This window comes from Sander vitreus, chromosome 1 (assembly GCF_031162955.1).
Source record: "Sander vitreus isolate 19-12246 chromosome 1, sanVit1, whole genome shotgun sequence".
Taxonomy (NCBI): Eukaryota; Metazoa; Chordata; class Actinopteri; order Perciformes; family Percidae; genus Sander; species Sander vitreus.
This window is the reverse complement of record NC_135855.1, coordinates 25803123-25829408: the sequence shown is the minus strand read 5'-3', so window position 1 is coordinate 25829408 and position 26286 is coordinate 25803123. Positions and strand designations below refer to the sequence as shown.

Genomic DNA, 26286 nt, shown 5'->3' with positions numbered 1-26286 from the left:
CAAAAGGTGGCAGTGTTGAGTTTTATTATGGTGCGCAGAGGCTTGACAAATCACTTCAATTCACCTTTCATATTTTTGGTCAATTGTCTCTGAAATGGCAGTTGTGTTTTATATAGCCTAGTTATTTGTGCTATAAAATAACAACAATTTTAGAGGTTGTCATTAATAAGTTTAGGTCATTTGTATAGGAAAGAAACTGTAAAAATGTAATATACTGCATTCAAAACATATAAATTAAGTAGCCTACATAAGCAAACAGTTAAATACTCTCACTATTCATTAATACGTCTACAGTTATGATACACTGTAGATGTAAAAATCTTTCTATCTATCTATCTATCTATCTATCTATCTATCTATCTATCTATCTATCTATCTATCTATCTAGCTGTCTGTCTGTCTGTCTGTCTATCTGTCTATCTGTCTATCTAGCTATCTGTCTGTCTGTCTGTCTGTCTGTCTGTCTGTCTGTCTATCTATCTATCTATCTATCTATCTATCTATCTATCTATCTATCTATCTTTCTTTCCTCTCTATGCTTTGCATTGGACTCACATGTTAATGACTTTACATCATGCAAGCTTCACTTAATTTCACTGATTTAAAAACAATAGTAGTCAAAGAGTTAAAAGTCAGTGTCCCAGCTGACAGTCAGCTGATGGCCTTTGACAGTTGCGAAAAGTTTTGTTACTGCTACTAATATGTTAATTAGCTCTCGGAGTGTGCGACCCTATTGGCTCTTCGTCCGAGTCAATTTCCTATTTCCAGCCTGACGTCAGGGCAGCTACAATGCTCTTAAACTCATCTGCTGTGTGATCCCTCTAAAAAATCGCCCCACCAGTCAGCACCTTGTAACGTGCGAGGCTGCATTCACTCCCCTACTTTCGGCGTGTCTTCCTCTCCGCTTGCGCAATGTATTAATGAAGAACCCGTAAAGTGTTAAATGTTTGAAATACAAAACCGCCGAATTCCACATGCTGAAAAAGGACTCCGCTACTCGTGCGCGCGGCACTGGTGTGTCTGTGCAATAGACTCTGCAAAGAAAAACTACTCTCACACGCCTGCAAGTCCGCGGCTGCAAAAAGGACGCTGAAACCCTCATTTTTCAGTTTCAAGACAAACGCTTAAAAATCAAACTGGCTCACGTTCTTTCCAACCAACCCAGTTTGACAGCTGCTCTTCACCCCACTTGGAGGACTGTCAGCAGCAAGAGGATGGCATCAGAGCTGGCAATGAGCAACTCCGACCTGCCCACCAGTCCCCTGGCCATGGAATATGTTAATGACTTCGATCTGATGAAGTTTGAAGTGAAAAAGGAGCCGGTGGAGCCCGATCGCAACATCAGCCAGTGCAGTCGCCTTATCGCCGGGGGATCCTTGTCTTCCACCCCGATGAGCACGCCGTGTAGCTCGGTGCCCCCTTCCCCAAGCTTCTCGGCACCCAGTCCGGGCTCGGGGAGCGAGCAGAAGACACACATAGAGGATTTCTACTGGATGTCCGGTTATCAACAGCAGTTGAATCCAGAGGCGCTGGGCTTCAGCCCCGAAGACGCAGTCGAGGCGCTGATCAACAGCAGTCACCAGCTCCAGTCATTCGATGGCTATGCCAGGGGCCAGCAGTTTGCTGGCGCAGCCGGAGCAGGAGGCACCATGGCCGGGGAAGAAATGGGGTCCGCAGCGGCGGTGGTGTCGGCAGTTATCGCTGCGGCAGCAGCTCAGAACGGAGGGCAACACCACCATCACCACCATCACCACCACAGCAACAGCCACCACCAAGCACCTGGCGTCCAGTCCAACGGCACTTCTGGGACAATTCACCCACACATGCGCTTGGATGACCGTTTTTCAGACGACCAGCTGGTCAGCATGTCAGTCCGGGAGCTCAACCGACAGCTAAGGGGGGTCAGCAAGGAAGAAGTGATCAGATTGAAACAGAAGAGGAGGACCCTAAAGAACAGAGGCTACGCGCAGTCCTGCCGGTTCAAGCGGGTCCAGCAGCGGCACGTCCTGGAGGGAGAGAAGACGCAACTCGTCCAGCAGGTCGATCACCTAAAGCAGGAGATCTCCAGGCTGGTCCGGGAGAGGGACGCGTACAAAGAAAAGTATGAGAAGCTCATCAGCAACGGCTTCAGAGAAAATGGATCCAGCAGTGACAACAACCCTTCATCCCCGGAGTTTTTCATGTGAGTCTCGACATTATCGTGAAAAAAAAAAAGAATAGGGTCACTCACCCCCACTTACAAAAGTTTTCATTATGAATTTTTTTTCATTTGGCGCAAATGCCTATAGACCAAGAACTAACTTGTCAACTTTTCTTCTTTTTTTAATTTTATACTTAAACGTCTGCGACTGTTTTTAGGTTCGGAGGGCTTAGTCATCCGTGTTTTTAATTTTTGAGAGGCATATTAAGAACATCTACGTTTTGCTATCATACTCAGTCTATATTATGCATAGCCTGTTTGTCAAGATTTCTTTCATCGTTGTTCATTAGATTTGCAGTGTTTGAGTAAAATATGATTTTTGAAAGTTGATCCAACTTAATGCTGCAGTATATACGAAGTGTGCATGCAAGCACTAAGTATACTCCTTTGAAGTTCATCAACTTGTCCTTTTTCATCATTTTACTTTGAATTCAGTGTACAGATTCTTGTCAAAACTGCATCCATCGACAATATGTTTTTGGTCTTTTTATTTTTTCAACCTTTTTTTTTCTTTTTCTTTTTTTGCCAAACTTGGAGGATTGCGAGCCTGTCGTTTGACGCCACCTCATCTCATGCGTTTGCTTGCTTTTGTGTTGAGCAACAAAAGACAATATTCATTATAAACTATTCATTGTTTTTAAAGAGATGTCTTATTGAACTTCCCCTGCATGCTGGACATGTATGGTTTTTTTTTTTCTTTCTGTGCTTGAAGATCCTTCTTGTCGGATGACTCCAGCATGGCATTCATACTTCATTTATGGCCTTCTCACTTTTTTGGGACAGCAACAAAAAAGTGACAGGACTTCCCACCCCTCTTATCGAAGTGCATTTCAGCTGTGTTGAAGTGCACCACCACCGGCTGTCATTAGGCTGCAGTGAATGCGCTATGCATTCCTGATGGAAGTTGATCGGCGGAGGGGAAAAAAAGAAAAGACTTCACTATTAAGGAAATCACCGATCCCTTTCCTGGAAGTTTAGTCTGTTGCTTAAAGCCTATATTGTTATTTAAAGATATTCCACTCTGCATTTGACAACCTTTAAATACATTTTAAAGCGTAATTTAAGTACAAAGTTTTATAAGTTGCAAAAGATAGCGTGCTACAGGTTGAAGCATATTATTCGATAATTAATAAGGTGATTGCTGCACAACAGTATTTTTTAACAATGGTTTAAAAAAAATTGGCTCGGTTCCAATTTATAGGCTACAATGAGCAGTATTGTGCAGTGCATAAACAGCGCTTTGGCAGCATGTGCGTCAAACAGAAGTGTGAGAGCTCCGCCACACATTTCACTATTATATTTCAAAAAATATTGTTGGAGAAGTCAAAATAAATTGCAATGCTTTTGTGTCTTCAACAAATTGACGTATTGTGGACTGAAATGCACTAAATATTCTCGGAAATTCAGGAAAAAGTTCGAATTCTCCACATCTCAAGAAGATACCTTTGACATTCTGTTATGACTCAATCGTAACATTTTAATATTTTATTATCAGTTCAGGAGAGACTGTTGTTTTGTCTTAAACGAACTCAATATTTGGAAAGCAATAACAATTATTATAATCAATAATGTCTGGACATTGTTTAGATTGTCAGGGATTGACACCCTGCATGTACAAAATGAGGGAGTACCATTCGCCAATAAATCTTGAAAATATGTTAATTAATCTTTCATCTTATATAGTATATATATATTTTGCTGTGCAAAATTATTTCACTCACTAACCATATGTGATGTTCATATGTGCTCGTTTTTCATTTCATACAATTAAATGATATGCAATAAAGGTATGTAATTGTCTTCAATAAGTTTCTCACTTTTCTTTTGACTTGTCCTGAGAACTGTTTTGTGATTGAAACATAATTAAACTAGAATCACAACGTGATTGAGATTACTGCACTATTAACACTGTTTATTTGCTTATTTGTTAGCTGTCGCCCTTTTGAATGTGTTTTCCTAATTTAATAACAGGCCACCCTGAACAAATCAGAAACATAATTTTTTAGTTATTTATACATTTAGGCTACCCAAATTGTCTGATACAGGTTTCATATTTTTTTTTACACTATAACGATCCCAAAATGTAGACTTAGACTGAACTCCTATTTGTTGTCATTTTTTGTTTTAAACCCCATTTCCATTCTAAATCATATTTACAATCACATTTTCATGTAGAATGAAATAGCCTTATTTCAAATATTTTGGTTAATGAATTACACCCTCATTTGTGATTATGGAAGCCCTGTGACCTGTGATAAGCAATGTGTGTGAGTCTCTGTCTCTGTGATTGTGTGTGTATGGGTGTGCATTCATGTCTGTGAACTTAAATAGGTGTAAATGTGTGTTTTCTCTGAAGGACAGTATATGAGAATGACATCTCTACGTCTATGTGAATCCCTCGTGGCTCTGCATGTTCTGTATATTTGATCCGTCCATTTGCCCTTTTTCACATTGCTTGCTTCCTGATCTGTGTATGTGTGTTGTGTCTGTGTTTTTCGGACACTGTGTGCTTACTGTCATTAGCCTGTCACCGTTTGGCTTTCCCAATTTCACCCCGCTTTATCCTGTTTGTCAGTGGGCATGGAGCAGACATGCTCTCGGTGAAGGGGGGTGCAGTGAGGGCATGTCAGGCATGTGTGGGGGCGCTGGAGAAGGTGCCAATGTAAGTCAGCCGCTGCGGTGGGCAGAAAGAGGCTCAGCGCTGCTGTACCCAATCGTGCATTACAGTTGGTGTTTGGACACTGGTGCACTAACTGAAAAGGCCACTTTTCTGAAACACAAGAGGAAAAGTTCTTTTGTAAGTTCTGGGACAAAGAATAGCCTTGTGGGCATCTTGTTTCACTGTTCCAGAACAATTTGTTTGTTGAAATAGGAAGACCCACTTGCCAAAATCCACTTTGAAGAAACACTAAGGTTTCTGCGGGCAGATTTAGTCTGGATTTGTCAGCTTTTTGCAACTTAGCCACAGTTTGTGTGTGCACGGCTGTGAGCAAAGGATATACACAAAGGGCACCTTTCATTAAAATGAACCACATTATCACTGTGTTATCAAAGCACTGAGTGGTCAACTGTTATTCTATACTATGAACAGTAGTCTTTGCAGTTACAATTTTCATACTTGTTAAATTTACCCAAAAAAGCCATCTGTCAGGAATGATGTGCTGCACAGCTTGTCAAAAAATTTTTTTTTAACCCAACACTTGTATCCCACTCTGTTTTGTGTGATTTCCTCTGAGGTGCGTGCTGCTGCTGTGGTGGCTGATTTGCCCAGAGTGAGGGGAGAGACTGAGACAATAGTCGGGCTTGGGCTGAATTAAATGATTTTGCTGATGATTAATAGTGGTGTGGGCCACTGGCTCCTGCGATGTAGAGATGATAAATCGTGAGTGCAGCTCCATGCAGCTGTGCCAGTGTTGGGTCTTAGCATGCACACACCATGCAATTTACAGCCAAGCCGTTCTCCTTCTTCCTCAATTTATCTAATTACATCTATTTGATCTAAGCAGTAGCGCTGCTATATTTTGATATTTCATATTAACCACAAGAATGTATTGAATGATTACAGGGAGGATAATTGTTTGCCTTTTTCCCCTTTAAAGAAAATGTCTGTACTTGCCATCTCAAAAAGAGAATGTTTTTTTCTTTATTTAGGAGTTAGGCTTTGCTTCTCTTAAGGCTGTGCATTTGTGTGGTGGTTTTGTATGTGTTTAGAGTGGCATGTAAAAAATGAAAATTTGGTTTCTGTTTAAGGCTGCCCTGTTTGCCTCTTTAGCTTGTTTATTTTGATTGTTTCCTTATTGGGATAGAGCATTTAGACATCTAATGTCCATGCACTAGAACTGAAAGCACACTCACCACACAGAGACTAGAAATGAAAACACACTCACAAGCCTACACGCACCAGACAAACAATAAATGGCCCTGCATAGATTTGCCCTCTTTTGTTTCACAGCATGATGTTCCTTGTGTTTCTCTGTATTCTAGTACTTATATGATTCAAATACTTCAGTCTTCCAGCTAAATGACATCTGCATGAAGACAGATCTGATTTGCAAAATATGTGTCCCGTTATATCTGTGGCACCAATGCGCAGTGGTTATGCAAGTGATAAATCTATCGATTTTACAGTGATGCACTCATATGGAACATTGGCTCTATGCGGGCTGATAGCATAAGATGCAGCACGACGCTCACTCAAGTAGCAGTACGCCAGTTGACAGACCCGAAAATAAGAGCTAGTTGGGGGTCTGAATTCTCCCAGGCTTAAGATGGTGCCACAGGAAGGGCTGGAGAGGATCTGTTGTGTTGCTGTTTGTGTGATTCTGCATCTCTTAACTTACGTGTGCGTGTTATGTCGTCTTTTTGAGAAGAGGATGAGCAGAGGTCAAAAGTTACAGTGCACAAGGCAGCTCTCAAAGTCATTAGAGTAATCCCTGCCCTGGGGAGCTCAAGCTCATTTCCTCTGCCCAGAACCCACTGAATAATATGTACATGCACATCCGACATGGTACAGTACACAGTCAATTCAAGACTAGTCTTTGCCAAAAAAAATTTCAACCCATTTCCTGTATGTCACCACTGCCTAAGAGGGTTACTCTTGCAGCATACTTTGTTTTATTTACACAAGTATGTTTTTGAGGATTGGAACAAAATCAAATTACTTTAACACAAAAACAACTTTTATGTTCCTTGTCATTAGGTAATATGTTCAAATGACTCAGCTCCCACTTTAATTACACAAAAGGTGTTTATGTCCTTACATGTATGCAGTACAAGTGTTTCCTAAAAATATGTAGAAAAGGGCAGACATAGCACTTAGCCAAAGCCTGGTAGGTTTAGTTTCATGCTGCCAAACATTTTTCTTTTTTCACAGAACAGAAAAAGCCATTGAGTCACTGTCAAGTGGAAATAGGGATGATAAAAGTAAAGCAGCCTTTGTAGTGGGTTTAACTAATCACTGGAGTATAATGGGAATTGTTTGGTAGTGTTCGTGGCAGCCATGATGATCAATAACAGCAGTTCATGGTATTCTTACACCCACATCATTCAAGGATTGCATTTTGGGTGTTGCAAAGACACAACAAAACAAGCAGTGGTGCTTAAGCAAAACTCATTGTGCATCTTCTAATAATATCCACTGAGTCAGACCGGGTGTGCTAAATTGGGATTTTCAGTCTCAAGTTTACAGTTTAATTAAGGTAAAAAGAACATATAACATCTGAGAAATTCCATCAATTCCAATTGTGATTTTTGAAGAAAATATGTATTATTTCTTATTCAAAATAATAGATTTTTTTTTATTTCGTTTTTTTTTTTTTAATACATTTTTTAGTTAGCTTGTTTTTTACTTAAAAAAGAAGTTTGCAGTGCAAAAACTAATTTCATGATGTCATTTTAAATCTGAAAAGATTTAATTTCCTGTTCAGTTTAACTTTGTAACCGTAAGAAGTTAACTTTTGCTTGATGTTATCCACATTCTTTCTGTCTTATTTCAGTTTTATCCTTTTAATGTTTGCTCGGGTTGAACCGTTTCCTCACATACATACACTGGGGCGACCTCTAGCCCACTCGGTGGAGTGTGCGCCCCACGAGTCCTTGGCAGCAGCCCGGGTTCGAATTCGACCTGGGGCCCTTTTCTGCGTGTCATCCCCTCTCTCTTTTTCTCCCCCTTTACTGTCATTCTTTAGCTGCTCTGAAAAAGGCAATACAAAAACATACATGCACTGCTCATATTGTTAAGGCCATGCTGCCTCTTTAAAAAATAAAAATAAATACATATTAAAATCATCATATAATTGAATTTCTTTTTTGACAAATTACAAAACTTTATGATTTGCTTGGTTCTGAAAAGCAGCAATACAGATAGAGGAGATAGCGGTTGTGCAGGTAGATTACAGTAAAAGTAGTCAGGTGTCTCAACACAACCAGGTGGCAGCCACATCTGCAAATGTGACCAGATTCATCGCAGATACAGAGACAACCAAAATTTCTCTCACTTTACAGATGATATGAGAGGTACAATACAGAAAGACTCACTTCTTTAGAATTAAACACACATCAGGGATCAATTAATCTGCTTATTTGATCAGAGTATGCTTTGCTCTTTCTATACATGTCTTTCTTTCTTTGTGGCAGAAAGTCTCAGTGTGCATCAAATAGACATTAAGTGGATATGCGCGGTGTCATTAGAGAGTTGTCCTTGAAAGACTGGCTGCAGGTTATGTTGGTAATGAGGTGGTCAGGACTTGCTGGGGTAATTTTATATGTCTGTAAATGGACCCAAACCAAGAGCCTGGGACTTAAATAAATGCAACACCGTCTCTCAACAGTCCCATTGCACGAAAGGTGACAAAAAATGTAAGAGGGATTTAGTCTTTCCAAGTAGCATACATTTTTCAAATGTCTACAAATAAAACCGAGATATATAATAATAATAATAATAATAATAATAATAATAATAATAATAATAATAACAATAATAATAATAATAATAATGCTGATAATAATAACTTTTATTTATATAGCGCCTTTCATGAAACCCAAGGACACTTTACAGAATGACAGTGGCTATACTAAGGGAGATTGTAGAATGTGGTAAACAAGTGGTGTTTCAGGAGTTTTTTGTTTTTTTTTAATGTCCAGGGATGTAGGATTTCGAATATCTGCAGGGAGGGTGTTCCAGAGGGATAGGGCTGCAACACTAAAGGCTCTGTCTCCAAAGGTACAGAGTCTGGTGTGGGGAATGAGGAGCAGGCCAGCGTGATGACCAAAATCACAGTTTCAATCCATAAATGTGAGGTTTTATTGGCATTTTAAGTTATTATTATTTCTAATGTGTGCTTTTACTGCAACAGAGCAATGCACATGAGAAACACATCAAATGGGGGTTTAGTCATTTCAGAGAAGAAGAATGATCAATATTAAGCCATTTGTTTTTACATGGAGAGTATTCTTCATTCAGCTATTTGTTCGTGCAGAGGCCTTTCTGTCTTTTTTCAAACATAAGTTCTTGCCTTTTCACCTCTGTTAACAGTGTTTTAAAAAATCTGTCACTCTAATGAAAGTTTCCACTTTGTGATTTAGATGCAATGACTCGTTTTTCTGCTGCAGTACTAATATCATTATGCTGCATCACTGCTGTTTTCCTGCAGGTTCTATAAACTCTGTAGCACTGAGTTATGTGGCATTTATTTGAAAATCCAATGATTTAAAATTTCCTCTACTGCAAGTGTATGGGCAAAGTTTTTCCACAACTGTCATTTTCCACAGCGTTTTAAAAGAGACCCTACTTGGCATCAGTCCCCTAAGAGCTAAGAGCTAAGCTAATGTTTTTACTTGTGTAGAAACATTTATAGGAAATATGAATAACTGTATTCGGACCTGCCTGGAGCAACATGCTTACTTGTGTGTGTTATGAGGAGGGTGCTTGTGAAAGTGTCCGTCACGAGGTAGTAGGGGAGTCAGACAATAACACCCTCCAGTGTTTATTTGTCTGCATGATAAATTCCCTCCCTTTTAGAACAATTAATTATGTAATTTAATGAGATGAACAGGAGTAACAGCCTTGGCATAGAACTCTTTTGCTTTTTCTGTGTGACGGCACGCTGTATGCTTAGATATTTTAGCTTTCTCTCTTGTGGTTACAGTGTTTTGATGCATGGGTTCTGCCTGTAGAATCTATTTGCATGCAAATTTTTACATTTCCCTCCGCATCACACGCTTACTATGATACATGTACTGTGTTTCACCAGACAGACAAGGTGAGAGTGAATCTCGCTCGGAATGGATCTACTTGTTTTTCTGTGATTGTTTGTGCATTTCAGTATGTCTGTGTCTGACAGGGTAGCAGAGAGTGACACACACACACACAGTAGAAGAAACAGAGGAGGCACAGAAGAAGACAGCATGTGTATTTGCCTTGATATTCATCTCTCTATTCTCATAGGTTTTGTCCAATCTTATCTGCTCCTTTAGGTCATCCAGAAAATTCCTCCATCTGTGATTTCAAGCCCCAATCGTCCGTGCCCTTGGCTCTCTGAGGTAAAACACTTTTCACTTGATCTCTCTCAGCTTTTTTGTTTTTTCTTTCCCCTTTAATTTCAACTTCATAATAGTGAGTGAAGTCAGATTTGTAAAACAAGCTTTAAAAAAAAATGATCACAGCTGTACAAATATCATAACAATATACAGAATAATTACTGGTCATGTTGTTTCCTATTATACATCTACACAATGAAATCCATATTAATTATTCATTAATATTAGACTATCATATTAAATAGAGAGAGGACACAGTCACCACATATAATATTGAGTGTTTTATAGCATATAACAAATGTCTGTAAGGCTTCCATAATGGATACATAATGTACTATAGTTTGTCAATTCCTATTCATACGCTAAAGGGCACACACCTTCTTTATGTTGCCAATACAGTATCTCTCTCCATCCCATCTCTCTCTATTGCCCCAGTTTCTTAACTTTCTTAACTAAGTACTATATGCATTTTCCCAACTTATTTAAATCCAAGACACACACATACACACACATACACACACACACACACACACACACACACACACACACACACACACACACACACACAAAAAGAGATATGACAATATCAGTCATCCTGGATCAACAGCAAAACCAGCACATTATAGCCACTCATTCAAATGTAAATTGTATGTTGAGCTTTTGTGTGAAAAAGGAGAGAAAAAGCAGAGTGTCGGACAGCAGGAGAGAGTAAAGAATAAGCTTCTAGTCCTGAAATCAATTTACAGAGACAGAGAGGAAACTGGGTAAATGTATATTGCAAACCCAATTGTTCCTGTAATGGCTTCACTGATTGTTCCATAGCAAATGCCATGATGTGCTTAGTCATGACACATGAGGATGAGAGAAGGTTTGAGCTTGTATTCATGTCTTTGTACCTTGGTGAAGTAGAATATATGTATGTGTGTTACTGTACATGTACTTGTATGCAGTGTTATTTACTTGATTGTGTCTAAGTGGGGTGTGGGATCAGAAGCTGGCCTTTCTCCAGCTTCACTTCAGGAGGGGAAGCAGGACAAAAGCCATCAGGGAAGACAAGGACAAATCATCTTTAGATGAAGTGTTTTAAGTGCTCTGATTCTCCTCCCACGTCATCATTGTGAATTAGGTGCCCTCTGCTCACTGCTAAGGGGTGTAGAATATAAACAATGCCAAGGGAACGGATGTTAAACGAATGAAAGTGGAAAACCATGAGGGTGTCTATCTTAGTCAGCCTCGTAAATCTCAGTTCCCTTGCCAGCCGAGCTCAGAGGGGCTGTGTGCGGTGTGGTCTGGTCGATCCTGCTCTTAGCAGTTTCAACCAAGGCAGACGTTGCAGGCAGAGCCATGTCTTTGTTTTATGCAAATCCATGCATATGAGGAGGGGGGGGAGGGCGATGAGCAGTCTGGCCACGTAGCTCCAGGAGGACAGGCTGAGTGATGGAGATGGAGAGCCAGGTCTCTGTGTCCTTGCCTGGGGAAAGAGTGTCCTGACTCCAGCCTGGACTGCCTATAGACACCACCAGGACACTGTGTCACTGCGCCTCTAGCCCACCAATGCAAGGGAAAAAGAATTTTCCAGGCAGAACACTGTGAGATGTTGGGATGGCAAGGAGATAAAGAGAGGTTAACGTTGGTATGAGGCTGCCAGTGTGTCTCACCTGCAACTGGTGTGTGTGTGTGTGTGTGTGTGTGTGTGTATGTGTGTGTGTGTGTGTGTGTGTGTGTGTGTGTGTGTGTGTGTGTGTGTGTGTGTGTTATGAAGGCAGGCACACCTCAGGGGTTCGCCATGCAAAGAGATACTGGAGTTCAGAGCCCAGCAGAGAGTTGAAGGACCCAGAATATGCTGACAAAGATAAAACACCAGGTGTGTGTGTATATGCACAGTAAGTGTGTGAAATAGGCTGTGAGAAAGAGAGCTGAGTGCAAATATAGATTGGGGGAAGCAGGCTTGTGTGTGATTGTTTTTGAGTGTGTCTGTATGTGTGCATGTGTGTGTGATCACATAAGCATACTGTAACAGGTATGCAAGGCCACCAACCATGTGGCCAGTGTATGGCAAGATGGTTTAGGTGAAACTTGCTGAAACAGTGTCACCTAAACAAACCACATCTAGTCACAATCAATTTCTCATGCATTTTGCTTCTCTATATCAGTGTAGTTCATCAGTGCAGTCAATTACATCCTCCAATGTTTTCTAAATGGTTTAGTTCCCATCCTCTCTCACTCAGCCGTTTTCAGAGCTGCGTGCTAACGGTAACGCTTGGTCGGAGGCTCTTCTATCACAGAGAGCTCTATTTCTGGGTGCCAGGATGTTGGTCTCAGTCGTCGAGGGCAGATGAAATCGATCCAGATTGACCTGTCATGTGGAGGAGAAAATGAATGAGATAGAGGAGGGGTGCAGAGGCCATAGAGAGAAGGGGAGCAGTGCAGAAGTACGAAAACAACCTCCTGCTCCATATGGGTCAAAAGTCGAGGAATGATTTATTCAAGACTGGGTGTTCTCCCTCCTTCCCCCCTCCTCCTCTCTGGTCCACCTGCCTCTCGGAAAGGAATGAGAAACTGGAGACTGCTCAGGAGAAGCTGACTATATTCAGCCTTAGTGACCAAAGACACTGTGGTCTAACTTTAAAGTTAAAAATACAGATATCCATGTACAGTGAGATTGGCACAGTTTGCGTAACTACATGGCACCAAGCACAAGTTTCTCAGCTTGAACCGACTCAAAGAAAGACTGCAAAGTAGATTGTAGCTGCAGACTGTAGGTAGCCACATTCATTGGAGTTACCACCGAAATGATTAAGCATACACAATAAACTCACATTCTACTTCTGATTGTGAGAATGATTTTCTAGCAAAGAAAGGAAGACAGGGAAAGATTTATGGCTGCATTTGTATGTGAAGTAGTACTAGATTTAGCCCAGTGTATTTGGGCAGAGCTCCACTTTGCTAATTATTTTCCTGTGGCAGGAGTTCTCAGCATGGCGCTCCTCTCTCGCTCTGAAAAGAGAGGCTCAGCGCTAAGTGCTTAGTCAGCCCTGCTCTGGGTGTGAGATACTGTTGGGTCTCTGGTGGACTGTTGGGGGGGGGTCGGAGCAGCATGAGACCAAGCCATCGCAAGGGCGACGGCTTTGAGGAGAGGGCAGGCCCATCATCACCCATCAGTGAAAGAAAGGGGAGTAAAATACTACTGTTGGAGACAGCAGTGAACGATAGCGCTGTATTGTATCTGCCTCAATCCTCATCATCATGTGGAAAGATCGCTGTTAGAGCTGCTTGTTTGCTGATTGTTTGTGGAGATGGATGCCACTTGCAGAGTCCTAAAAAACACAGTCATTGTGGGTATAGCTATTATACAAGTTTCTAAAGCTGCAGGATCCACTCATTAGCCATTAGCAAAGGCATGGACTTTAAACATATAAAGACATCAACATCAGTTTCTATACTGCCTTGATCTCAGTGCCAATCCCTCAGTCATTCAGTCCAGAAGAAACTGTCTGCATTCTCTGTTTCTCTCCTCCCTCTCTATTTATACTCCAATGTCAAACTTGTCTTTCTTTCTATCTCTACCCCTCGTTTTAGAGTGACACACGGCTCCTCCTGTTCTGTCTGCCCTGCTATCCTCCAAATGACTCTCCTCCTCCTCCCAAACAAACTTAGCTTCCTTCCCCTCGCCTCTGTACCCAACGTCATTTTCCCTCCCCCCTCTGCCTCACACTGCACCTGCTTCCCTCCCGCTCTCTGCTCCCTCTCCAAACGTCACTTTTCCCCTCCTCTCCTCCACTCCCATTCTCCCCCTCGTTAGCTTGATGAATGGCTTCACTGCAGGGAAAGTGCTGATTTTCATCCCTCTGTCTGATTTCTGCTGGCTGTTATTAATTTCAAACACTCAGAGAAAAGCAAGTGAGTCAATAAATAAGGAAATGAACACACTTCATCCTGCCATACAGCAGCTCTCACAGTCATTCACCCAGGATGCGGGTCTTCTGTGGAGGCCAGGCCTGCATTTATACTGATAGAGTTCAGCTCCACTCTTGAATCACAACATGTTTCAGTATTTTTTACAGCGAGAATAAAAGTCGGCTGGTACCAGTGCATCATATCAAATGTTTCTGGAGTATTTTCAGTATCTCGCTTCACTCAGACAAACAGGACCAGAGGGAGACGGAAAGCTACAAAGTAAATAGCTCCAAAGAGACCTGCAGTCTCCCCTCTCATCTTTCATCTTTCACACCAGTGCACCATTTAAGAAGTGTATACAGAGAGTGACAATGGGAAGAGATATAGAGAAGATGCAGGATTAAAGAGAGGCAATGAGATGCTGCAGCCTAACAGAGTTATTGGTGCAGATTAAACGATGCTGTCCACACAGTGTGACTGGTGCTCTATGTCTAAGTGCACATTACTTACATTCCAGGCTTAATGCATTGTGCTTGCCCATTTACATCAAACACTAATAGCATCGAAGATGATACGATTCTCTTACTTTCTTGTTGTCAGACAGACGCTTGCACCAAAAGTTGTTATTCTCTATTTAATGTATTTAATTAAAATGAGTTGGGGTGTCTAATCAAAGCAGGATCACCATAATGCATGCACAGGCACAGGAATTAAAGCCTAAGATACGCTGTTTACAAAGTGTCAAGACAAACAGTCTGATTGAGTATCCTATTAATACATGTCTGAGACACATACACAGTTGTGTGGTCTGTGTTCTGCAGTGACAAGGCTTATGTTTCCGTTGGCTCAGACAATTAAAACAATATTTGGTATCACATTAATAAACATACAGATTTTATTAAGGCCAACACTTCCTTAAATTGCTGGTGTGTCCCTGACACCTCACTAATTTATTGATTTCAGGTTCCTAGGACTATCCTACTAAATCAGTGTACAGCGCAAATATGTTTCTGTAAACTAGTTATGATATAAGAAATTAATCATAGGTTATTTGCATAAGGTGTAGTAGAAAATAAAAGCACTGCTGGTTGACCTTTAAGTTTCCTACCTTTAAGAAAGCATAACTTCACAGAGAGAAGTGTGTAGGAAGAGGTAGATTGTTTAATTGTATTTTGTCAGTACTGCACTGTACTTTATTTCAGTATCCCAAGTGTTATTTTTGCCAAGTGTTTTGATTTGACAATATTGGCAGGTAATGCATTCCCAGAGGGTCTGCTTCAGCCTTAGTAGACTGAATATACAGCATGTGAGAATAAATATTGATAGGGAAGACCATAGAGTTTTTTGCTTTTCAAGACTTTTTGAAAGACATTGTGTCCAGTGACAAAGAAAAAATTAAATCCAACACTGGTACAAAATGTACACAGCTGTAAATATCCCATTGACTTTCTGTCATTCCTCATTCAATCTATAAATGAATACAATGTTCTGAAAGATGAATGTCAAGACACCCAAACTTTGGCTTTATAAAGTGGTATAAATATAGAGGATGATGTAGAGGAGAGGAGGGGAGAGGAGAGGAGAGGAGAGGAAAGGAGAGGAGAGGAGAGGAGAGGAGAGGAGAGGAGAGGAGAGGAGAGGAGAGGAGAGGAGAGGAGCTTGCATTAGTAGTAGCTGCAGGGGTAGTGGAGCCTGTATGTCTGCTTCATGGCTCTGTGAGCGCAGACATAACTATTGTGTTTACAAGGCTGAGTTGCTCTTACTGTTAAATTATTGGGGTGGGGGCACGTTAAAGGAGAAGGAACAGAGGGAACGGGTGAAGGGGTTACATATTTGTCCCTCTCTCTCATAGTTCTGGCTAACCAAGCTAAGGAATGCTTTTTGTGTTTTATAATTACAGAGTTTGGGTAGTGTCACCCTTGGAGAGTACATGGCCTCAGAGACCTGGCAGAGCAGGACTTTCTGTAGACACAATGTAATGACTGGGGGTAAAAGTGAGGCTGAGGAGCAGCACACTTCTTCATGTCACTACTGTACTGAGGAGGCACATTCAGAGAATAACCTCACGACACATGGCCATTAACTGCAGTCAAGGGCCATGTGCCGTGAGGTTACTCTTTGAAGTGTAACACAGGCATGCCAGGCCAGGCGCACTGCTAACTCAGCTGGTCACCTCGATGTTGTCTTTTTGTTGCCTTGGAAGGGTGTGTGACCCCTGGGAAAGAATGTTGTGGCAGAGACAAAAACAGAAATCAAGACTCTCTCCTCACTCTCTCTCAGAACTAAGGAAACCATCTTTTCTCTCTCACACAGAGCCTCTCTATTGAACATCCACAACATCTTCACTGCTTTGCAATGCTCTTAGGTTGTTTTTTTTGTCCCTCTCTGCGACCTGGCCATTAAAGGAGAGCGATGAGTTCACAGCTGATAGTCTCTGGTTGCGAAGAGCGGAGAGCAGTGTAGGATGACATTATCGGAAGTGGCTGCATATAGATACAAAAAAAAGAAGAAGACACAAACAGAAAGAGAATACTATGGCGCACTTCTCTCAGTATAAACTTATGTCTGCTTGGATTACACTAATGACCCCTGACATACCACAATAAGACACATGCATCTCTATGGATACTAGCCATGACCAAAGGAATGGCTTTGAGTTCACTTTCCAGTTTCACATTCTGCAGTATGAGACTCTTGTTAGCAACAACTAAAACATCATTAGTTTTCTGTTGTTTCTTTAAACCAATAGGTCATGGTAGAAAAAAAGGACACAAGTTAATGCGTACTCAATATACAACCCAGTATGCCTACCTTTAGAGAGAGAGATGTGAAGGAAGGGTGATGGAGAGGGACAAAGCTTTCCCTTTATCCCTGCAGCGGAAGTGGAATAGTTGTGGTGACGGGTTGTGACAGCTGAGGGAGTGAGGGAGCAAGAGGGGAGTATCACTCCAAAATCCCCAGGAAACAGAGAGGAGGGAAGAGTAATTTAGGACGAGGATGAAGCGCCTGCCGTAGCCTCTCTCAGGCTGTCTGTTTCTGCTGTCTCTCTCACTTTTGGACATACACCCAGAATCGCATGTGAACAAGTCTCTTTCTATCCGACACACACACTCACACTTAGGGTAATAGATATTTGTTTTATTAACTATCTAGTCACTACATTACCATAATGATTCAGCCAATAAGTATTAATGCTGGCTCCTTGGCCGGATCCCTGAGTCAAAATTAGACATACGTCAAACACATATGACATACCAGAATTAGATGCACACAGAACGAGCACATCCACTCAAATTTCATTCCCCCGTCTCTTGATAGTATCCCTAATAGACCTCTCTCCCAGTGGCACACTGCTGTTGAAACATTCACCTACTATTGCTTTAATGAGACGTCTGCACCGTTGTGTGTATGTGTCGGTATGAGTGTGTGTGCATGTGTCTGTGTGTGCCTGAGAAAGAAAGATGTTAGCGATCCTTGTGGCCCTGTTTATCTCCACCCTTGTGTTGGAGTAGAGGGAGGTCGGAGGCAGGGCTGCCTGTATCCATCTCCATTCCCACGGCTGCTGTCTCACAGGCACAGTGGTCACAGGAGGATGAAAAGACTATGGATTTTTTTCTCCTCCTCCCTACACTCACAAGAGCAGGAAGATTAGACAGAAGACGAGCACAGCCTGGCCCATTCAAAGCAGCTTTAAGCCCAACACTGGAGGCATCTGACCTGAGCTTTCTGGTTCATGGAGCACACAAGACACGCGTGAACACACATAGAAATATACACACACACACACACACACACACACACACACACACACACACACACACACACACACACACACACACACACACACACACACACATCAACTAAGACAAGAGTTCTTGGTTCACTTTTCTGGTTCAATGTGTGGTCATACAGTGCCTGGGTGTTAAACATCGACCCTATGACCTTTGTATATTAACAGGCTCCAAGCACACACCGGCGCACATACATAACACACTAGCAGAAATAAGCACTCACACTCAATTACCAGCAGCCCCAGATGGAGGCTAACAGTTGCATGCGTATAAAAAGATATTTTGGGGAAAACTTGATAGACAATGAGGTGAAGCGAGTCAGGAGGGAATAGGAGGGGAGCCATATGGGGCGGGATCGTGAGAGTGAGAGAAATTGATGCAGGCAAAGAGAAACGGGGAGATGCAATTCAAAGCTCTGTTGCTCTCACTAGCAATTAAAATATTTTTTTTGTATAATTTCAGAAAGGCCTGAGCTGTCTTATCAGTTTCCAGATAAGTCTCCTCCTCCTCCTCTTCTTCCTCAACCAGAATGTATGAGGGCTCTTCATGACTGAAAACTGACATAGCCTATACACTGATATCTGCTACCATATTGCTGCCTCCTCTCCACTAAATTCCATTCACTTGCTCCTGCACAAACACAGATGCATGTGCTTACACACATACACACACAAATAAACATGCACAAGTTGGCCGACAGGCAGTACCAAGATTCTGGAGGGGCAGTATCCCCATCCAAAAGTGAGCACCGGCTCAACTTGTCATCTTTCTTGTATGTTTTCCTAATGTATTTTGGGAAATGTACTTGCTATTTGTGCATGTCTGTGTGTGCATGTGGTTTTTACCATATAGCACAACATACTTTTTCAAAAATCATGTATGTGTTGGTTTTTAGGCATCTTCTATCTTTATTTTTCACCTCAGCCGAGAAATAAACGTTAAGCGTTTTGGCTTCCTAATTGAAACCAGAGATGGAAAGTTTGATTAAAAAAAACACAAAGAGAAAGAGAAGGAGAGGAGAGGGAGTGCACACTAGAGAAAGTGTGGGCGAGCAACAAAGCAAAACTTAACAGGGACTGAAACTGTTAAGAAAAACTGGACTATATGTTGTCTCTATTTATGGGGGTTACTTGCTAAACTAAAAACTACAGCAGATAAAAACAACACTCAGGTAGTGGGCATGCACTCGATAACAGTAACTAAAATTTCATTTAAACCTGTCTGATATGAATGAGACTTGTTATGGGTTTTAACGTGTTATAAGTTATGGGTGTGCTGCTCGGGAACAGCGGGGGCGGACCTTCTGAAAACAGAGCGGCAAAGAGAATCAAATATGTGTTCTCCACACTATTTCACTATGTCAAACCTGACTTGAGTCAGTCTTGTTTGTAAATGGGTGCCTTGCTTTACAATGTAGGTATTTGGGAAGCCAGCAGCTAAGGAGTCCATCATTATAGAGATTGATTTGCAGACACTGATAAACTGAGGATCCCTATTGAGATACAAAAATCTCCCACCAGATAATTGCTCAGTTCCTATTGTACAGTCCGTGGTAGAGATGAGGTCAAACTGTTGATAATCTTCTTGGTAGCTGATGTGATGTGACAGTTATGGATAAGTGAGTGTGTGTGTGTGTGTGTGTGTGTGTGTGTGTGTGTGTGTGTGTGTGTGTGTGTGTGTGTGTGTGTGTGTGTGTGTGTGTGTGTGTGTGTGTGTGTGTGTGTGTGTGTGTGTGTGTATGTGTGTGTTGGGTAATGACACAGTGCGTCAGGTAGCCTTTCAGAGCACTAGATAAAGTGTGAACCAGTGGTGAACCAGTGTTTTTCACACATGGCTCCAAAATGTCACAATCAGCATGTGTGTCTGTTGATGAAATGAAACGAGGATACAAATAAAGAGAGACAATCATATATGGAACTAGCGCTTTTCAAGACTTAAATACAATGATAGGTGTGTGTTGCTAAAAACCAATGTAGAGGTGTGACCAAATAATAAAGAAATGACAAATTTATGAAATGACCTGCTCTTATGTATTGTGGCGTAAGACTTGTGAATCTGTTTACCTGTGTGTGTGTGTGTGTGTGTGTGTGTGTGTGTGTGTGTGTGTGTGTGTGTGTGTTTGCACATGTAAGGCTTTACTGAGCACGCCCAGAGAGAAAAGGCAAGGTGGCAGTATGTCTGCGTCATTTGGGAGGTTTGCTAGTTGTCACGGACACACAGAGGGCGACGTTCCAGTGAACAGGAGGTGGGTGCAGTGACATAAGCAGGGCACAGTGCCCTTAACATAGACAAGACTCTCACAACCCCTACATATGGAGGGTTCAAGGACGTGCACACACACACACACACACACACACACACACACGCTTTTATTGTGATGCAAAAAACATTCCACAAAAGGATAATATATGTGCCTTTCATTTTTAGACTATTCTTTCTATTCTTTGCCTGTCATATTGTATGTTTTTCAAAGTGAATACATATTTTTTTCAGTCTGTGAGCAGATACAGTACAACACTGAGTGCGTCTGGTTCCATACATTTGGCAGTATCCTGTGCACACACTGTGTGAGTGCTGTAAATAGCCAGAGTGTGTCGTGCATCTCTGCTGTGTTTGGACCTATTTTAGAGCTGACACAGGAAACAGGGCCATTCTGACAGCCACCCTGCCAGCCGGTACTGCACACAGCAGCCCCGGAACCTTCTGTCACACACACACACACACACACACACACACACACACACACACACACACACACACACACACACATATATACTTACATGTGCATGTGTGCGCACACACACACACACACACACACACACACACACACACACACACACACACACACACACACACACACACACACACACACACACACACACACACACTCGGCATGCAGGCATACACACAGACAGATGAGATTTTTTCCATGTTAACAACCTACCAGTGCTTCATCCACCTCATAGACTTCCACGGATCATTTAATTTCCTTTTTAAGTCAACACTCCTCTCATCCTTCTGTTTTATTCCAGTTTTCCACAAACTGACTGGAAAGACCTTTAACAAAAGCACCCTGCTGTGTCACTTGGCACTTGGCCCCCTGTACCATGTCCGTCATCTTGTCTTTATTATTGTACATTTCAAACCTTGCAGTGCAGATTTCACTTCTGAGCCAACTAGAAAGAATCTTGCTGTTTTTCTGTGTTATCCCTGCATAATAAGCAAATGATAACTCTGGCAGAGGGGAGCTCAATTACCCAAGACAGGTATCTGCTTTCAGCTACACTAGACAGCTGGAGACCTGGCACAGTTTAGCTTTAGAGTTAATTTAGAGTTAATTGACTTTTCTTTTTTTTTTTTGCTATTCTGGTTTATTGTTTCTGGACCGCGTATTTTTTTTTATTTGTTTATTTCATTTGTCCACCAGGGTGATTTAATTTAATTCAACATCTTTGTCATTTATTCACTCACTAAATATTTTTGAGGTACTCAGTGAGATTACACCTAAATGAAGCTGCATCTCAGTGTCATGACAGCACTAGCTCATTTAGAGACCGTTTGCACACCGACATAAACGCCTTTTCAAAGGCTATATCAGAGTCCTACTCACCAGCCTCTCATATTTGGGGTGGATGATAAATTCTTCAGGCTGCTCCTGCCTTACTATGTAATTATGTGCATGGTGATGTGCTTTTACAGCCTGCCTAACAGTCGGAAATTATCTCCTGGAAATGAAGTCCAATTAATTGTGGCACTTTGGAGGCGTACGTGTGTGCAGAAACACTGTACTGACACTTAACAGGAAATTGGCTCCTGTTGAAATATTTAATAAATAAGTTGTGAGGTAAAACAACTGTGTATGACACGGACAAATATGGCTTGTACTTTACACCAATGCACACACACACACACACACACACACACACACACACACACACACACACACACACACAAACAGCTCACGCAGATATAAGGAGTTGAAAAAATTTAGCAGTGTCACACTAGCCAATAGTTTAAGATGCATTGCACGTAACCATGATGACAGGTTGAATTCCATCTGTAGACCTTTTTTGCACGTCACCCCTATCTTTCTCTCCTCACTGTCTGCTGTCAGCTATTGAATACAATTAAAAATGGAGGAAGATATAAATTTCTACAAACTGAAATTGGTATGAAAAAAAATAGGAAGATAAAATTATTATGAATTAGATATGGATGCACGCTACCGATCTAACATAAAATGGGAAAGTCTATAAAAGGAAACAGGAGTCTTTTAGGGCCAGTGACATACTGTGTCACGCCACAGTAGCTCTCTATTGTAGGACGCACTCTGATGGGTCAGCACTTTCGCAGAATAGCACCTTTTGTTTTTGTTCCAGGGAGTATGGGTGTTCTGCCCAGATCTACTGTCCAGACACAACCCATTCATGAATTAGATTTTTCATATTTAATGATTTCTTCTTTTTTTTTCACCGTGGTATTCTGAATATGCTAAAGAGTTCTCGTTCAGTTGACATCTACTGAGATTACTGAGATTCCATTTTCTGGACATTTTAAATGACTAAACTTCAAAGAAAACTGGTATCTTAAATGCACATGTTGAACAGCTTTCAAAACATAATCTTTAGTGTAGGATGTACTACATATAGTCAGTGTTGGTGACTGATACAATATCTATTGCTGTGGATTTAGCTGCTGTGCACAAGGGTTCCTCTGGAGCAGCTGTGAAAGGTTTGTGAAGTAAACTTTTTACAGAAAATGAGGAATTTGAACATAGAACCATGTAATCACAGGCCTAATTTTCTTAAAATTAGCAAAATAATTTACTTTGAAACAACACATTCTAGACAGGTTTTCTCAAATGTGTTCATTATGCCATGTGTGTATGTGTGTATGAGTGTGTGTGGTTTGTGTGTGTTTACATTCACCTCCAAATGTATATCTATTTCTTCATATTTTTAACACTCACATCCAGTTGTTTATTACCTTACGTCATTCTGCTCTGCTTGGTTACACAAAACAGCTCGCTGGTCAGTGTGTGTATATGTGTGGATCTGTCTGTCTTGCTGTGTTAGGGCCTACTAGACCCATTCGGCTCAACAGTATGGCACGAAATGGCAGCGGAGTGGTGTGAGTGGTCAGCTGGAACGTGTGCTTGGCAAGGCAGTGGCTATGCTATTAGCAAGCGCTAACAGTTTTATTATTAGAAAATAAACGGTGCGCTGCAAAACTCTGAATGTTATTAGCACCTCACCATCTGGGTCTGACAGCTGTGTTCAGCCACCATCATGGCTGAACTGCTAACGGCTATATCTGAAATCTCCACTCTTTATCTACAGTACTTTCACTCTCATTCTCTGTGTCTGTCAGCATCTTTCTCTTTCTCCCTCTCGCTATCTTTATTTCTTCCTCTTGCTGGGTTTCTTGCAGACATAAAGATAAGTGAGTTAATAAGCGAGCAGAGACAAACACACATTTATTTCATAGCCTCACACACAAAAATCAAAAAAGCAGCAGAAGCTCTCGGGATTTTTTTTGTGGCCTATGAAATGAGCATTTTGTCTTGTATGACTGTGCCTCATTTGTGATGGTAAACTCATGCTTATTGCCCTTATTTAACTGTTAAGCAAAACCACAAAACGAAATCTGTCCTTCACTATTGTTGTAAACATGTTTTACACACGACAGACAAACAGAACACAGCCTCTGAAAAAGGGTGGAAACAATAAGTCATAATGCTTTAGGGAAAAAAAGAGGCAAACTGTTTGTGTTTTTTTGCATGTTGACTTCTGAAATGTTTTGCTTTTATGCACATGCGTGAAAGTGTATCTGCATGGAAAAAAAAGAATTATGCATGTGTGTTTTTCCTCCCCTATCACACAGCTTTGCAGGGCTTTATTTAAACAGATAACCTGCTACTAGAAGCCCCCAGCCTCCCTAAAACCTCCTAACTCTCCGTTTTGCCTCCCAGTCTTTCACAATAAACCCCATAGAAAGGAGACACCTCCAGAAATGAGCACTCTTATTGCAGACACTGCAGAAAAGCCTACCCTGCAGTGCTTTTCCTTCTCCAACAAAAAATACTTTTCTCCACTAAAACAGACCAACTCCGTCTAGGGGTGCGTCTCCAATGCTCGACCTAATCTACATGCATACTTACCTTCCTTATATTTAGGGATGATGCTACCAAGCAGCGTGAAGGACTCTGGATGGCATAGGAATCTATTTCACATATAGATGCACAGGGCTAGCGTGCAGGAATAGGATGTAGAGCAGGGAATAGTGTGTTTTCAATTTCACTGACCCTCTTTTGTATTGCGCCATGGTTATCTGCTGTCTAATTCTATTTATTTGAGTCTTTTGTCACTGCCTGTTCAGAGACCAGTGTTAAAACACGTTTTTAAAAGCTTGAAGGTAGATAAATGCTTTTATTTTGTATTACTTTTGATGACTTTGCCTGTCTTGCTTCATCAGGCAGAATAAACAGCAAGTTTAAAAAAAAGAAGAAAATACACAGTTTTAAAGAAATCTTTCTTTGTTTCTTTTTCTTTCTTTAATTAAACAGGATAGGTGGTCTTGCTTTCTCAATTTTGATTTGTAAAAAATATCAACTTTTTTTCTAAAACTAGTACTAAAGCCAAATTCATGTCATATACCATATATATATATAGACCATAATTACAAGCAGCCAAATCTAAAACACTGTTTATGTCAGTCACCTAGGTATTATTCTAATTCATAGACATCAGGGAGCAAAGCCTAAATGACTGGCAGTTACTGTACATCTAGTCTATATCCTCGAAAGTTCCACTTCCGGGATTGCTCCGGTGCTGCAGGAAATTCGGCCGGATGCATGTATTTTCGCCGATGTCCGTTACCTTCCGCTTTCTTTGTGTTGGAATTTTAAACTCCGGTGGATTTATGAGGACTAGGGTGAACTGCTCCTCAGATCTCTGCAGGGTAAATCCAGACAGCTAGCTAGACTCTCTGTCCAATCTGAGTTTTCTCACACAAAGAACTTTTTGAACGTACACGTTCCACCTCAACAAGTTCCTTCCCGAGGCTATTTTGCAGTGGCTCTGTGCGGCGCTTAGCGCCGACCATGACAATTGTGATTGGTTTAATGAAATGCCATTAAACCAGAGCACGTTTTTCTCCCATCCCGGAAAGCTGTGTGGACTAGCCAGACCCTCCTCCGCAGCGCTGTGGAGGAGGGTCTGGCAAAGCGAGACTACTGTACATCTAAATGAAATCCAAAATAAAACTAATACAATCAATTCAGATAATTCAAAAAGAAGTGTAGCCCTTTACTTGTATTCGATCTGGTTTTCCTAGTTACAGTAATGAACCACCACAAATGCATATGACTTCAAAAGCTACTACTGTAGGTTGTTTACATGTTGTAGCTAGTACTCCCGAGTCGGTATCCCATTCCCTGAACCATATAAGACGGTATCCTTCTTATACAGTCAGGTCCATAAATATTGGGACATCGACACAATTCTAATCTTTTTGGTTCTATACACCACCACAATGGAGTTGAAATGAAACGAACAAGATGTGCTTTAACTGCAGACTTTCAGCTTTAATTTGAGGGTATTTACATCCAAATCAGGTGAACGGTGTAGGAATTACAACAGTTTGTATATGTGCCTCCCACTTTTTAAGGGACCAAAAGTAATGGGACAGATTAACAATCATAAATCAAACTTTCACTTTTTAATACTTGGTTGCAAATCCTTTGCATTCAATTACAGCCTGAAGTCTGGAAGGCATAGACATCACCAGACGCTGGGTTTCATCCCTGGTGATGCTCTGCCAGGCCTCTACTGCAACTGTCTTCAGTTCCTGCTTGTTCTTGGAGCATTTTCCCTTCAGTTTTGTCTTCAGCAAGTGAAATGCATGCTCAATCGGATTCAGGTCAGGTGATTGACTTGGCCATTGCATAACATTCCACTTCTTTCCCTTAAAAAACTCTTTTGTTGCTTTTCGCAGTATGCTTCGGGTCATTGTCCATCTGCACTGTGAAGCGCCGTCCCAATGAGTTCTGAAGCATTTGGCTGAATATGAGCAGATAATATTGCCCAAAACACTTCAGAATTCATCCTGCTGCTTTTGTCAGCAGTCACATCATCAATAAATACAAGAGAACCAGTTCCATTGGCAGCCATACATGCCCACGCCATGACACTACCACCACCATACTTCACTGATGAGGTGGTATGCTTTGGATCATGAGCAGTTCCTTTCCTTCTCCATACTCTTCTCTTCCCATCACTCTGGTACAAGTTGATCTTTGTCTCATCTGTCCATAGGATGTTGTTCCAGAAATGTGAAGGCTTTTTTAGATGTTGTTTGGCA

At 41.4% G+C, this 26286-nt stretch overlaps 1 protein-coding gene across 1 annotated transcript in view; it reads left to right on the top strand.

The window, feature by feature from the left end:
- Positions 1-811: 811 nt before the first annotated feature.
- mafa (MAF bZIP transcription factor a) overlaps positions 812-26286 on the top strand; it is a 78306-nt gene continuing 52831 nt past the window's right edge. The window contains exons 1-2 of the mRNA XM_078250232.1: positions 812-2182; positions 10175-10240. Of these exons, the coding sequence (XP_078106358.1) occupies positions 1215-2182; positions 10175-10202 (996 nt within the window). The 5' untranslated portion in view covers positions 812-1214 and the 3' untranslated portion in view covers positions 10203-10240. The remainder of the gene's footprint in view (positions 2183-10174; positions 10241-26286) is intronic.